At 45.4% G+C, this 14,347-nt stretch overlaps 1 protein-coding gene across 1 annotated transcript in view; it reads right to left on the bottom strand.

Moving 5' to 3' along the window:
* The window catches only part of VPS39 (VPS39 subunit of HOPS complex), a 45,198-nt gene that overhangs the window by 3,313 nt on the left and 27,538 nt on the right, over window positions 1-14,347 (bottom strand). The window contains exons 11-20 of the mRNA XM_007460143.1: window positions 11,855-11,984; window positions 7,345-7,487; window positions 4,846-4,989; window positions 4,224-4,365; window positions 3,466-3,552; window positions 3,064-3,137; window positions 2,639-2,737; window positions 1,878-1,995; window positions 1,252-1,380; window positions 106-208 (exon numbers count right to left, since the gene is read on the bottom strand). Coding sequence (XP_007460205.1) covers window positions 106-208; window positions 1,252-1,380; window positions 1,878-1,995; window positions 2,639-2,737; window positions 3,064-3,137; window positions 3,466-3,552; window positions 4,224-4,365; window positions 4,846-4,989; window positions 7,345-7,487; window positions 11,855-11,984 — 1,169 coding nt within the window. The remainder of the gene's footprint in view (window positions 1-105; window positions 209-1,251; window positions 1,381-1,877; window positions 1,996-2,638; window positions 2,738-3,063; window positions 3,138-3,465; window positions 3,553-4,223; window positions 4,366-4,845; window positions 4,990-7,344; window positions 7,488-11,854; window positions 11,985-14,347) is intronic.

The raw sequence follows: 14,347 nt of genomic DNA, 5'->3' as shown, positions 1-14,347 counted from the left end.
CCTGCTGAAGGGTGGAGGGGTGGCTTTCTTAGCCTCTCACGCCTCTCATCTCTCTGAGGGGCCTCTTTTAGACCCTTGCAAGGTGGGATGACAGGGTCAACGTACTCTTCAGCCATTCTCGTATCCTTCAGGATGTGGACATAGATGAAGAGAGCTTGTTCGTGTTTCCCCATGCGTCCCAGCAGGAGAGCACGCTCTTCTAAGAGGCCTGTGGGGGAAAAGGTGTTTAAGTAACCATCATCCCCATTAGGCAAAAGCCCAAGGCCAGGGGCTAAGCTATTAGAGGAATGGATATTGGGGAAATATAAAAGGGGAAAAAATATTTTTATTACTTGGGATTTTTTCAAGGAGAAAATTACTAAAATTTTTAAAAGGGAAGAGGGAAGGGAGCTATTTTAGGAGGTACTTTATCCCATCTTTTTTGTGATTGCTTATAAATGGGGCAACAACACTTGATATGATCAGCCAAGTGTATAATAAGCACCTACAACGTACCAGGCACTTCAGCTAGGTAAACGGACACCTGGTCTCTGCTCTCATGGAGCTTATACATCAGACAGATGTGTGTCTTTTTCAGACATACGTCTGTCTGATGTATAATTAGACATTATGCCAGATTATAAAAACTGCTAACCAATGAAATTGGCCAAGAATATGTACTGAAGCAAGAAACAGCTTTCAACCTGGCCATCAGTTAGCCTATGGTGGGGCTTCCCTAGTGGCACAGTAGTTAAAAATCCACTTGCCAATGCATAGGACACAGGTTCAAGCCCTGGTCCAGGAAGATCCCACATGCCGCGGAGCGACTAAGCCCATGTGCCACAGCTACTGAGCCTGCGCTCTAGGGCCCACGAGCCACAACTACTGAGCCCACGTGCCACAACTACTGAAGCCCACGCGCCTAGAGCCCGTGCTCCGCAACAGGAGAAGCCGCCACAATGAGAAGCCTGCGCACCGCAGCGAAGAGTAGCCCCAGCTCGCCACAACTAGAGAAAGCCCGTGTGCAGCGATGAAGCCTCAACGCAGCCAAAAATAAATAAATAAATAAAAATTAGCATGTGGTTCATACCCAAAAGAGACTCCTCTCAAACAAAACTGAGCCTTCAGAGGGGACAGAACAGGAGCACAGGCCTGAAACGTGGTTTTTCCCAGGCCCAACCTTTTGGAGGGCTGGGGAACTGGTAAAAGGGAAAGATCTGTTTTTGCATTACCTTCTGCTAAAGTGGCTCTGGACCTAAGCCAGACACTCACCATCAAAAGGAAAATCACAGATGAGCCGGCCTGGGTCATAGTAGCTAGAAATTTCCAAGAACTTAAGGAGCTTCCGTCGGTATTCTCCCAGCTCTCCTTCTTCCTCGCCAGCGGGGACTGGAGCTTTGCCTTTAAGGAAAACCACGCTCAGCATGAAAGGATGCTGTCGGGCAGCAATGTGGGGTCATTAAGAAAGACGAGAGGGACGGGATTCAATTATCAGAAAGGGCCTCCATGGTGGTTTCCAGTTGGCCTTCTCTTAGCTTATGGTCTCTACATGGCCCCAAAACATCAGCTTGAGGAAAGAAGAAAAAAAACCCAAGCTGCGTAGAGAAGCACTCTGCTAGACAAACCTGTTTCCTAACAGCACAGGTGTCACTCTGCGGACAGATCTGCTCCTTCCCCACCACCAGGGGTGACGCCCAGGGAAGCTAAGAGGTGCCCAGATCCAGGCACCAGCCCCTGAGTCTCACCTGCGGGGTCACTTAGCTGCCCTGGCTCCTCTGAGGCACTTCCTGCCCACCTGGGCCTGCAGAGAAGGTCTTCTTCCCTAAACCACCCATGACACCCTCAGGTCCAGCTCTCCTCTAAGGCCTGGGGCCACCCCGCTTTCCAAGAACTGGTACCTGCAGGGAAGGACAGGAGATACTCCTTCATCAGACCTTGCACCTTCTCACAGTACAGCTGGATCAGGCAGTTGTGGAACCGAGAGCCCGTCTCCTCCCAAACGTGGATGACGTGTTCCTGAGGCAAGACACAGGTCTGCCTGGTACCCTCTGTGCTGTGACCCAGCCCATTGCCCAGGCTCCCTCACATTTTTAAGGCCCAAGAGGTCCCATCCAGATTGTCCCCTAATTAGGCCACAAATATTATCAAGGGATAGCTCTTCTAAAATCACTGGGAAATTTCACAGTACAGCCCAGCAGTATCAGGAATTATTGTCTTGATTTCCAATCAAAGCTCCTTTATTAACTCTGTCTCATAATCCTCCAAATCAGCCCATGTAATTAAGGTTGAGTATTTGCATTCTGGTACTTAGGACTGATTTGTTGTCCTTCGGTCACAGTTGAGTCTGGCTGTACAAATGTGGCTCTGAAATGTTTTTCTCCAGCATCCTTCTCTTTTATCCCTCTGTACGTCATCTTTAGAAGGGAGCATCTTTAAATCTTTAGAAGGTAGCATCAAAAAGTGCCATCTCCAGCTTGGTCTACTGGGATCTCTGTCTTCAGAGGATATTACATTCCTTACATTCCTTACAATTCCTTCCTTACATTCCTTCCAATCCCCAAGGGACAGAAACCCTAATCTGAACTGGCTAATCACTGACTCATGCAGTCCTGGATCCTGGGTTTGAAGCCTTTTAGTTCAGATCAAAAAAATACCTTACCAGATATGGAATTGCCAGACCCTTAAAATTCTCCACTAAGAAGCCAAGCACTCGGTCTCGCGGCAGAGACTCCACCTCTGGGAGGTCCTCAGTAAATATCTGTTGGAACAAAACCTGAGTTCTAGCAGCAGAACCATCTGATGGCAATTCTTCCAAACGCACGTGCGCACAAGCTTAGGGTCAAGTGGACAGACACTGTATGGGAAGGGCATCTGTGGCCAGTTACTATGGGACAGACTAGGTCGCAGGTCTCCTGGCATCTGCACCAGGCTCCTTCCACTCCACTCATTGCTGTTCCATGTTTCCCAGTCTTTGAAACACCAGAGAACTGCATGAATCCTTCCTCCCCCTCCATCTACTGCCGTCTGAAGTAGAATCAGGACCAACCGTGGTGCCAGATAAATCCAAGGGGCTCCATGACCTACCTTCAGCCCATCCTCTGGAAAGTCTCTCAGCACCCACACTGAGTAGGAGAAAATCAAATGCAGGTTTTCTGTGCCTAGAGGGAAAAGTCAGCAGATGAAGCCCACCCACCCTGCCCATAGGACCGGGAAGGCAGATGCCCAGGTTGCCCAGGATTTATCTTCTGGAGAAGATAGCTCTGTCCAAGCACCAGTCACTCAGGGCTGCTTGGGCCTACCGAGCTGGCTACACACCAAGCAGCTGTCATGGTTCCATCACCAGGGGGACTTTCACCCCAGTCAGAGGAACCCAGTTGGGTGAACATGAGGGAGGGAGGGGAATGACCAGTCGGAATCAGAAAGGGAGAGAGGTCAGGTCCACTTGCACCATCCTCTCCCTGCGCCCATTCCACAAGCTGGACTTACCCAGATGTTGCAGGTATTGCACTGTCCTCTCATGGCCTTTCAGAGGGGAATTCGCTTTCTTGGACTGGTCCACCAGCACCTGCAGAGCTGGCCATGAAGCCCAAGAATAAGGTCATGAACCCCTTCCAGAAGGCGTATCTCCTTGGAAAGTCATCACACTGTAAGCAGTTTTTGGCAGGAAAGAGGTCTTTGCAGGAGGCCCCTTTGTCTTGTCACTAACCTTAAACCGGTAACCTACATGCTCTGCTTATCTGTAGCCCTAGCACACCTTTCAAATCTTGTGATCACACAATACTTTGCTTAACTTGTTGGTTCTTTCCATAGATCAAAGAAATAGAAATGAAGAATAAGTAATTAAAAGAGGGCCAGGTCTCCGCCCTAGCTTCCCCTTCAGTAATCTTGTGAACAAACTGTGTGAACAAGACAGCATCTAAAGAAAAGTCACAAGAAGGCAACAGGCCTGCACACAGTGGGGATGGCCCCTATCTCAATGATTAACTGAGATTACTTCCCTTTTTCCCTTTAAAAGCTTTCGTGGTCGAGCAGAATCTTCAGAGGGGGCTTCTGGGGCACACTGAGTCCACCATCTCCCCAGACTGCCAGCACTCTCATTAAAAGCAACTTTCCTTTCTTACCAACATTTGTCTCTCTCTCGTGTACTGATTTTCGAGCGGGGAGCAACCGGACCTGATTCGGTAACAACACCCAGTCAAAATACAAGAGACCCTCCCAACCAAAGAAACCTCTCCTCCAGTCACCTTTCTCATGGAGCCCCTTCTTCTCGTACAGGATGATCAGTTCGCTGTACTTGTGAGCCTTCTTCAGCACGTGCTCGCTCTCTTCGATGTGGCAGTGGTTGTTCTCCAGGCGCAGCAAGGGGGCCACCAGGGCCACGTTCGTCTGCAGAGGAGGCAGGATTTCAGCAGAAGCTGCTTCCTGGGGAGCCCGCCCCTTCCCCAGCCCCGGCCTGCTTCAGGCTGAAACACCAGGGGTGTGACAAGCAAGAGACAGCAAACAACCCTTTGCCAGGACTACAGGTAGTACCTTGTAAAGCATTTATGCTCTTTCAAACAACATGTTTCAAGGGTTTTTTTGGGAGAGGGAGGGTAAAGACAGGGGAAATTTTCTTTGGGGAAATACTGTCCCTGTTCACCTCGTAGCACTAACCCCCATCTTAGCAGAGAAGACCAGCCCACTGTAAGATTCTGGGTCAACATCTCGCCGTATCCCCTCAATTCCAAGAAGCTCACAGACGTCAGGCCAAGAGTAGCTGGTTCCTGTCATCAAAGGCTTCACTCTTACCAGGGGCAGGGACCCCAGAGTAGGGGCAGGGACCCCAGAGTAGGGGTCCTGTGGGGACCCGAGTGCTGGAGAACTCACATGGAGGTAGCACTTGAGCAGGGTGGTGTCAATGATTTGCAGCAGCTTCTTCTTGGATTTGATGGTAGGAGTGCCCTCCATGAGCGGGGAGGTGCTAGACTGGTGATCAGAGTCATTCAGCTTCTTGACCAATTGGCTTCGTTTCTGCCAAGGCCAAAAATGCGGGGTCAAGGCCAGGACTAAATCTTTATCACCCGAGCTACTAGGCAATTCCAAATTCTAAATCAGCTCACACCTACCCACCCTGATCCCACATTAGCATTCAAATTTTATCAGGGATCAAAACAGATGAACACCAAATCACCAGACACAAAGACAATTATCTACTGAGTATTTACCACAGACCAGGCATTATGCCAAGCACTTTATATATTATCCTACTGTAAACCTAAAACAAATGCAGGTAATATTAGCCCCATTTTATAAGTGAAGAACCTAAGGCACAGATATTAGATACCTCCTAAGTGGCAGAGGCAGATTTCAAATTAGGGTCTGATTCCAAAGCCCCCATTCTTTTCTTTTTTTAAATCAACTTTATTGAGGTATAAGTTATGTACAATAAAATGTACCCCTTAAAAGTATACTATCAGGGGCTTCCCTGGTGGTGCAGTGGTTGAGAGTCCGCCTGCCGATGCAGGGGACACGGGTTCTTGCCCCGGTCTGGGAAGATCCCACATGCCGCGGAGTGGCTGGGCCCGTGAGCTGTGGCCGCGGAGCCTGTGCGTCCGGAGCCTGTGCTCCGCAGTGGGAGAGGCCACAGCAGTGAGAGGCCCGCGTACCGCAAAAAAAAAAAAAAAAAAAAAAAGTATACTATCAGATGCTTTTTCACAGATATATACATGCATGTAACCACCATCCCAATCAAAAAACAAAACATTTGTTACCCCTGAAAGTTCCCTTGTGCTCTTCCCAAAGAATCTCTCCCACCCTCTACCCCCACTGATCTGATTTCTATCACTAGAGATTACTTCTCCCCTGTTCTTGAACTTTATATAAACGGAATCATCCAGTTTGTACTATTTTGTGTCTGACACGCCCATGGTCTTATTTGTTCTACCAACTCTCTGGCACAATGCTCATGTCAGTTACCTCCACGTATTCCAAGCTCAGTGGAGAAGGCCAGGGAAAAATGTATGCTTGAAGTCCCCTAATGCTAAGATGTTGAAAATAGAGGGTTTTCTGTGATGCCACATGCTTGGGAGACTTTCTGCCCCGGGAACCTTTTTTCACTTGGCTCATGGGGTGTGCAGTATGCAGACAGAGGCAAGTTTGTGTGCTCCTTGCGGGCTGTCAGCCACCCCTGGAACCCAATGTCAAGGAAATGCCAAAGCAATGGATGCCTGACTGGACCTGTGGGACACCCACTGACCCAGAAGCAGGTGATGGGAAGCTGGCTTACAATTTTCCTAGCAATACTTCTCATGCCCATCCAGAGGACCCCTTATAAAGGTCAGCAGAACACTTCTGGGAAAAAATTTAGTAAGTTCTCTGACTCTGAGTGGGTGCACAGGAAATAAATAATAACCTTCTGCACAGAAATGTAGGGTTCAGAGGCTTCAATGGAGACATTAGTTTTAGTGCTGACATGAAAATTTCACTTATCTGCCATAACAGTAAATTGAAAATAATTTAAGTCTAAATACTCCCCCTAAAAAAAACATGTTATAGAAGAATATTTAATGACAGGGAAGGACTTTCCTAATATGTGGCTAAATGTTTTAAAAGTAAGCTATAAAACAATATATAGCTTGATATCCATTTGTAATAAGTAAACTAATATATAAATAAGCAAAAATTATTCACAGGGGGCTTCCCTGGTGGCGCAGTGGTTGAGAGTCCGCCTGCCGATGCAGGGGATGTGGGTTCGTGCCCCGGTCCGGGAAGATCCCACATGCCGCGGAGCGGCTGGGCCCGTGAGCCATGGCCTCTGGGCCTGCACGCCCGGAGCCTGTGCTCCGCAACGGGAGAGGCCACAGCAGTGAGAGGCCCGCGTACCGCCAAAAAGAAAAAAAAAAAAAAAAATTATTCACAGGTACAAATAAAAGTCTGGAAGGACAACACTAAAATGTTAGTTAATTTTCTCTGGGTGGTAGAGCTATAGGTGATTTTTATTTTTGTTTTATACTTTTCTGTGTTTTCCAAGTTTGCTGCATAGAACAGCAGTTTTCCAAAAGTATGTATGTTCCCAAAAAGTTTGTTTTAAAAAATGTATTCTTTTCTATCAACTAAACTTTTCTCTTTTTAATTCCTATAATAGCTTAGCGTGAATTTACCATGAACGGAATGTGTTTCCTGGTATCAGGATTTGGCAAAAAAGAGCTCAATACTATTGTTAAGCAGGGAGATGAAGCAGAAAAAAATGTGCCCCCCCCCAGACTTCAATAGTGTTCATTTACGGAACACCTGTGGCATTATAGAAGGCCCCCAGTTCCCTGCCATAGAGAAGCAGGTACTGAAACTTCCAGGTAAACTCTTCCATATACTTCTGTATATACCTACCTGTGTCAGGTAGTCAATCAGAGCTAAGTGAGCCTTCTCCAACTCAGCCCCAGAGAGCACAGGCAGCGGGTTAGGATACTGTAGCTGCTTCCTGTAGTCTGTGGGTAGCAGGTCAGGGTACAGGCCCATCACATGTGTAGGATCTACATGGAAGGTAAACATGATTCCCCAGAAAGGAACACAGCAATTTAAGGATAAACTAAAACAAGACTAGTTCTACAGCAATATAAGTTCCAGATTGACTTTTTAAAAGGAATGACTCTTGGGGCTTCCCTGGTGGCGCAGCGGTTAAGAATCCACCTGCCAATGCAGGGGACATGGGTTCGAGCCCTGGTCTGGGAAGATCCCACATGCCGCGGAGCAACTAAGCCCGTGTGCCACAACTACTGAGCCTGCACTCTACAGTCCGCGAGCCATAACTACTGAAGCCCGTGTGCCTAAAGCCCGTGCTCCACAACAAGAGAAGTCACCACAATGAGAAGCCCGCGCACTGCAACGAAGACCCAACGCATCCAAAAAAAAAAAAAGAACGGCTATTACCAAAAAGACAAGAAATAACAAGTGTTGGTAAGAACGTGGAGAAAAGGGAACCCTTATGCACTGTTGGTGGGAACGTAAATTGGTGCAGCTACTAGGGAAAACTGTATGGAGATTCTTCAAAAAATAAAAAATAGAACTACCATACAATCTAATAATTCCACTTCTAGGTATTTATCCAAAGAAAATAAAAACACTAATTCAAAAAAATATATGCACGCTAATGTTCACTGCAGCATTATTTTTGCCAAGACATGGAAGCAACCTAAGTGTCCATCAATACATGAATGGGTAAAGAAGATGTGGCATATATATATATATATATACACACAATGGAATATTAGTCATAAAAAGGAATGAAATTTGTCATTTGCAAGAACACGGATGGACCTAGAGGGTATTATACTATGTGTGATAGATTTTTTAATCTGAATTGGCTTATGTGCAGCTGGTAAGTGGGAGAATGGTGTAGGTATGAGGCAAAAGTTGTTTTGGTTGGTATGCAATTTTCCCCAGCTTGTTAATGTTCTGAAGTGACCAGGAGGGCAAGCTTTCTTACAATTAATGAGAAACCTTAACTTATACAGGAAGATCTAAAGAAAAGAGCTGAAAATCCTATAAAAGTACCCTCTTTTAGTGCAAGTAATGGCTGATGAGTAGCTTCAAAAACCACTATACTTTCTACTAAGTTAAGCCATCTGGGGAAGATGAGAGTAAAAATGAAGCAAAGATGTTTCCTCCCCATTAACTGTTTTGGAGGGTCTCATAAAGAAGGCTGCACCCAGGATCAGATTTTTTACTTTGATGAAACTAGTTTCTACCAGAAGCAAATGTTCTCAGAGATCTTATCTCAAAAGAGAAAGCACAGCCCCAGAGTTTAAGATAGCAAAGGACTATCATGCTGGGTACCAAAAGCAGTGGGAATTTCATTTTAGTAGGATAGTTATTTTTATTAGTGTTCCAGTTACAATGCTGCCTAGGATTTGAGTGGTCTGCTCCAATGTTATTTGCCCCTTAAGTCCTGTTACTTTTCATATTTGTTATAGAACATAAGGTTCTGCAGGACCACATTCAAGGCATTATAGCAAAAATGCCTGTACCTCGATACATATAACAAAGGGCACCCTGGGTGCCACACGAATATTCTGGCCATTGTAAGGGATCTAGCCTCCCTACTGTAAGCAAATAAAGGGACATTCTATTAATATATCAGTCTCATGTGTCAGGGTCAATCTGTCACTAGTGGTCTGATGATTTCTGAATATACTAAGAATATCTACTATAGGACCTAAGGACCAGTCCTTAGATTGAAGTCAGTCAATGGAGATGCTGCCCCAAAGGCCCCAAAGGCCCAGTCAATAGCCAGCTGCCCCCAGACCACATCACCACCAGCACATACCTCCTGCTGCTGTAAGGGTCCACTTGTACCTTATCTTCCCTACTAGACTGCTCTTTGAAAGCAGAATTCCTGTCTGATTACTGTTGCTTGGGGCCCAGCAGAATGCACTGCACTCTCTTAAGAGCTCAGTATATATTAGTGGAGTGAACAAGTTAAAAAGTAGTAGCTTCATTAGGATTGATTTTAAAGTTCAACTATTGTTGGTACATGGAAAAAGGGTCAAGTTGTTACAGCAGTTCTAGCTTATTATTCCAGTGTCTTCCCAAAGAGCTGGTGGCATACTGAAAACAAATGCCCCAACTGGGTTCATTCAGAGGAAGGATGGTAAATATTTATCAATTTCAGCGTACCCAGCTTCCATCCTCCTTCTTAAGAGCAAACTATTTCATTTTGGTGAGCTCCTTCTTCCAGACCATGTGTCGTCTCGGTGGGAGAATAGTTCAGGCAACTATCTTTGCCTTTAGAAGCAGTGTAGCCACAACCTCCTTTCCCACCCCTAGGACACAGAAGGAGTGAGACCATGACCTAATCCTGGCCAATCAGATCCCTTTGATCTTGAGAAAGTGATTCAAGGATGACAAGCAGTATGGCACACATCATCGTATATCCAGTCCTACACGCTTCTTTTATGTAATGCTGATACTCCTCCATCATGAGGTAGGGTCTGTGTTCCCTTGCCTTGAACTTGGAAAGCCCTTGTAAATCAACAGAATACAGGAGAAGTGACCATCGTAAAAGGCACTGAGGCTTCCACCTAGGCCTCCTGGATCACTCACTCCAGGAAAAGCCAGTCACTCTGCATGAGGACACTCAAGCAACCCTATGGAGATACCCACCTGGACAAGAACTGAGGCTCCCAGCCCATAACCAGCACCAACATGTGAACTATGAGAGTGAGCCACCTTGGAAGTAGATCCTCTAGCCTAGTCAAGACTTCAGACAAAGGTAGCCCAGCCAGTACACAACTGCAACCACATGAGAGACCCCAAGCAAGAACTGCCCAGCTGAGCACTTCCCAACTTCCTAACCAACAGATACCAAGAGAGGTAACAGACGATTTGTTCTTTTAAGTCACTAACTTTTGGGATAATTTGCTACATGGCATTAGACAGCTAATACAAGCTGATGGGGGCAACTTTTATTGAGGATGCAACAACAGGGGAGGTGGTGGCAGTAACAGCTAAGGAAGTGGCTGTGCTGGTGGAGGACTGCCTCGGCTGTCCTGGCTACAGAGGGATTACTGTCCAGCTTCCTATTTCCTGCTTCCTCCGGAGCAACCTTGGCTCCTACTATTCCCAAGCCTGGTCCCCCATTTATTTGGCAGGCTCCTCCACCTGCCATTCCCTTAATATTCCAATAAGCCATGCTTAATTTAACCAGATACTGTTTGAATTCTCCAGAATTGGTTTTTACTGCTCACAACCAAGAGCCTTAACTGATACAGGGAGTTACCAGTTTATTGCTGGCCAAGGTCAAGGGAAGATGGAAGAAAGGTAAACAAAGAGGAGGAAAAAAGAGGAGATAGAGAGTCAAGCCAAGTATGTATAGACTGATCTAAATTAAGCAAAAATGGAATATACCCAAATGAAAAATTTAATAATAATAACAGCAAACACTTACCTGGCATTTATTAAGTACCACACACTGTTCTAAGCACTTTCCTAAGCACTTGACATAATCTTCACTGCCACACTGTGAGGTGAGTAGTATTATTCTCCCTGTTTTGCAGAGGAGAAAACTGAAGCAGAGAGAGTCCAGTCTGCCTGAGGTCAGGCAGTCTGCCTCCAAAGTACCTGCTCCTCATCACAATGCTCTAGTGTCTAGAGAGCTTTTAGGACACTGAGAAAAGAAAGGGATTTGCAGCACTGCCCTACGTGGCTCTTAAAAATGACCTACAGGTGGGACTTCCCTGGTGGTGCAGTGGTTAAGAATCCGGCTGCCAATGCAGGGGACACGGGCTCGATCCCTGGTCTGGGAAGATCCCACAAACTGCGGAGCAACTAAGCCCGTGTGCCACAACTACTGAGCCCACGCGCCTAGAGCCCGAGCTCTGAACAAAAGAAGTCACTGCAGTGAGAAGCCCATGCACCGCAACGAAGAGTAGCCCTCGCTCGCCGCAGCTAGAGAAAAGCCCACGTGCATCAACGAAGACCCAGTGCAGCCAAAAATAAATAAATTAATTAAATTAACAAATTTTTAAAAACATGACCTACTGTTGAATCCTACTAAGTTCAGGCCAGTGACTTTTGTCTAGAACAGTGGTCAATAACCACAAGATGATCAAACACACATGTGTTGACTTGAATGACTTTCTGTTACCTTCCTCTACTGGCAAGGGCAAAGCATCCCGGAAAACTGGAAGTCTGTATATGTAGGTGAGACCAGAGTCATAAGATCAGGACTGTAAATATGTAGCCACATGGCCACTCACAGGATCCTGTTAGGTACGAGGATCAATTTAGATGAGCGTAAACTTTCCCCATTCTCAGAAGTCTGGTGTCATTTCTCCCCATCCTTTCCAGTTCCCCCTCCCTCGATTTAGTTCCTTATCCCTAGGCCATACCCACTTGTTACCTGTGCCAAGTTTAGCAAAGACCTGCATGGACTCATCAAAACGCTTCTGGCAGAAGAGGTTGAAGGCATACAAGTTCTTGATGTGATGGATCTGTTGCTGTTTTTCACTGTCAGAATCATCTTTCATTTCCTGATAAGAGAATATAATAGGTAGGAGCTCACTCACTGAACAAATATTTATTCAGTATACACCAGGTATCAGAAACATGCTATGCCCTCACAGACTGCCCTTACATTCTAATCATAAGTCACTATGCAATTAAAATACAATAGGGTTTCTACAAAATACCTGACCAGTACTCCTGAAAACTGTCAGGGTCATGAAAAACAAGGAAAGACTAAGAAACTGCCACAGCTCAGAGGACACTAAGAATGTATGACAGCTAAATACAATGTGATTTCTGGATTTGAACCTGGAACAGAAAAAGAGACATTACTGGAAAACCTTGGTGAAATCTGAATAAAGTCTAGAGGTTAGTTTAAAAACAAAAAATCAAAACAAAACAGGGTGAGTGATGATAGAAGCATGTGGGTTGGGTATTCAGTCTAGTGTGAGCAGTGGGTCCAGGAAGGCTCCCAGGAGGAATGTAAACTTAGACACAAAGGATGAGCTGGAGTTGGCCAGGCGAGGCTGGCAGGTGACAGACGGGAGGGGATTCCAGGCCAAGAGGACAGCAAGTGTGCGCAGGGCCCTAAAATGACAGAGAGAACATGGCCTGCTCAAGGAATGAAAGACGTTTAACACAGCTGGCACAGTTGGGAAAGGTCCTGTTCACAGTAAAAGCCAAATAAATAGAGCTACTTATTATCTCTGCTTCTTCCTTTAACCTTTTCCCCCCTTATACCCTTTTTAAGCAATCTTTGCCACATTTAATTTCTTCCTTTGAAATGTCTCTCCATGTCAACTATACCCCAATTTTTAAAAAAAAAAGGTCTCTCCATGTTTTCCCTTCTTTTCTTTTCCTCTTCTCTTGCGTTCACCCTAGTCCAGGCCATCATCAGCATGTCACCATGCTTGGGCTAAGCTCTCCTGCTTGGTGTTTTAAAGGCTCTCAAAGCCTGGCACAGCCTCCTTAGCTAGGTTATTCCCAGACATTCAAGCCACACCCTACATGCCAGTCAGGATGGGCTCCAAGCATCCTGGAAATACTTGTTTCCACACTTGTTTTCACTTCTTCTTTTTTTTTAGATGTTGGGGGTAGGAGTTTATTAATTAATTAATTAATTAATAGCTGTGTTGGGTCTTCGTTTCTGTGCAAGGGCTTTCTCTAGTTGTGGCGAGCGGGGGCCACTCTTCATCACGGCGCGCGGGCCTCTCACTGTTGTGGCCTCTCTTATTGCGGAGCGCAGGCTCCAGACGCGCAGGCTCAGTAGCTGTGGCTCACGGGCCTAGTTGCTCCGCGGCATGTGGGATCCTCCTAGACCAGGGCTCGAACCCGTGTCCCCCGCATTGGCAGGCGGATTCTCAACCACTGCACCACCAGGGAAGCCCTGTTTTCACTAGTTTAACTTCCTCGGGCTCTGTAACTCTCCCTGTTTCCTGCTCCTGCTCCTACCTATCCTTAAAAGGTCCAACCTTAGGATGCCTTTTCCAGCCCAAAGCAAAGTTTAGTACATAACTGCCCTCTGAAAGTTTCATGTACGTTCTCTGATTAATTTAAATAAAAGATAGGTTCCTCAAGAGCTAAGATGATATCAAGCAACCTTCTTTTGTCATAGAGCAGAACACCTAGTAAGTACAAGCCTAGAAAAGAGAAGGGAAAATGGAAACCCACTTCCATCTTCTCTACTGAAGATTAAACAGACAACCTGCAGCAGGAAGATCACTGCAAAGACCTGAGACCTTCCTTTTAAGAAAAACAGATACTAAAAAAAACTATGTGCTACATAATACCCTTTTTATAAAGTTCAAAAACTAAATACATATTCAAGCACACAAATATATATGAAATATTAAACAAAAAAATTTTAAGGGCACGATAAACACAAAGTTAGGATAATGGCTGTGTCTGGAGGGTAGGCAGAGGGATGGGATGGGGGGACATATAGGTTACGTAAGTTATTTCTGGGGGGTAGGATGGTGGGTTCATGGATATCATTATTTTAAAAATGAAAATAAAATAATTTAGAGAAATAGATGAGTGGGGAAAAAATTGTAAGATGCTAAAATTAAATGGCCCAAGACAGAAACAATCTATGGTATATTAAATGTGTCTAACTACTAAGACTGGACTTTTGTTTTATATCTAGAACTTATATACCCAAAATAAATGTTGCTCTTCAAACGTATACACCATATAGAATTATAAACATATGTATTCCAAAATTTGTGCCCACTGTTTTCCTTTCAGAAGTAATTTATAAGATACTCTGAAAACTAACTTTTCCTACTGTTATCTTCAAAAAATCTCTTCTCTTTTACCAAATTAGCACTGTCCAGTTTAATGACTAAGTGAGGCTTGGAATGACTTTTAGTTGTTTCATAAAATCAAA

The sequence above is a fragment of the Lipotes vexillifer genome, unplaced genomic scaffold (assembly GCF_000442215.2).
Source record: "Lipotes vexillifer unplaced genomic scaffold, Lipotes_vexillifer_v1.1 scaffold408, whole genome shotgun sequence".
In the NCBI taxonomy this organism is placed as follows: domain Eukaryota; kingdom Metazoa; phylum Chordata; class Mammalia; order Artiodactyla; family Lipotidae; genus Lipotes; species Lipotes vexillifer.
The sequence above is the reverse complement of the archived record's forward strand: the minus strand, read 5'-3'. Positions and strand labels throughout refer to the sequence as shown.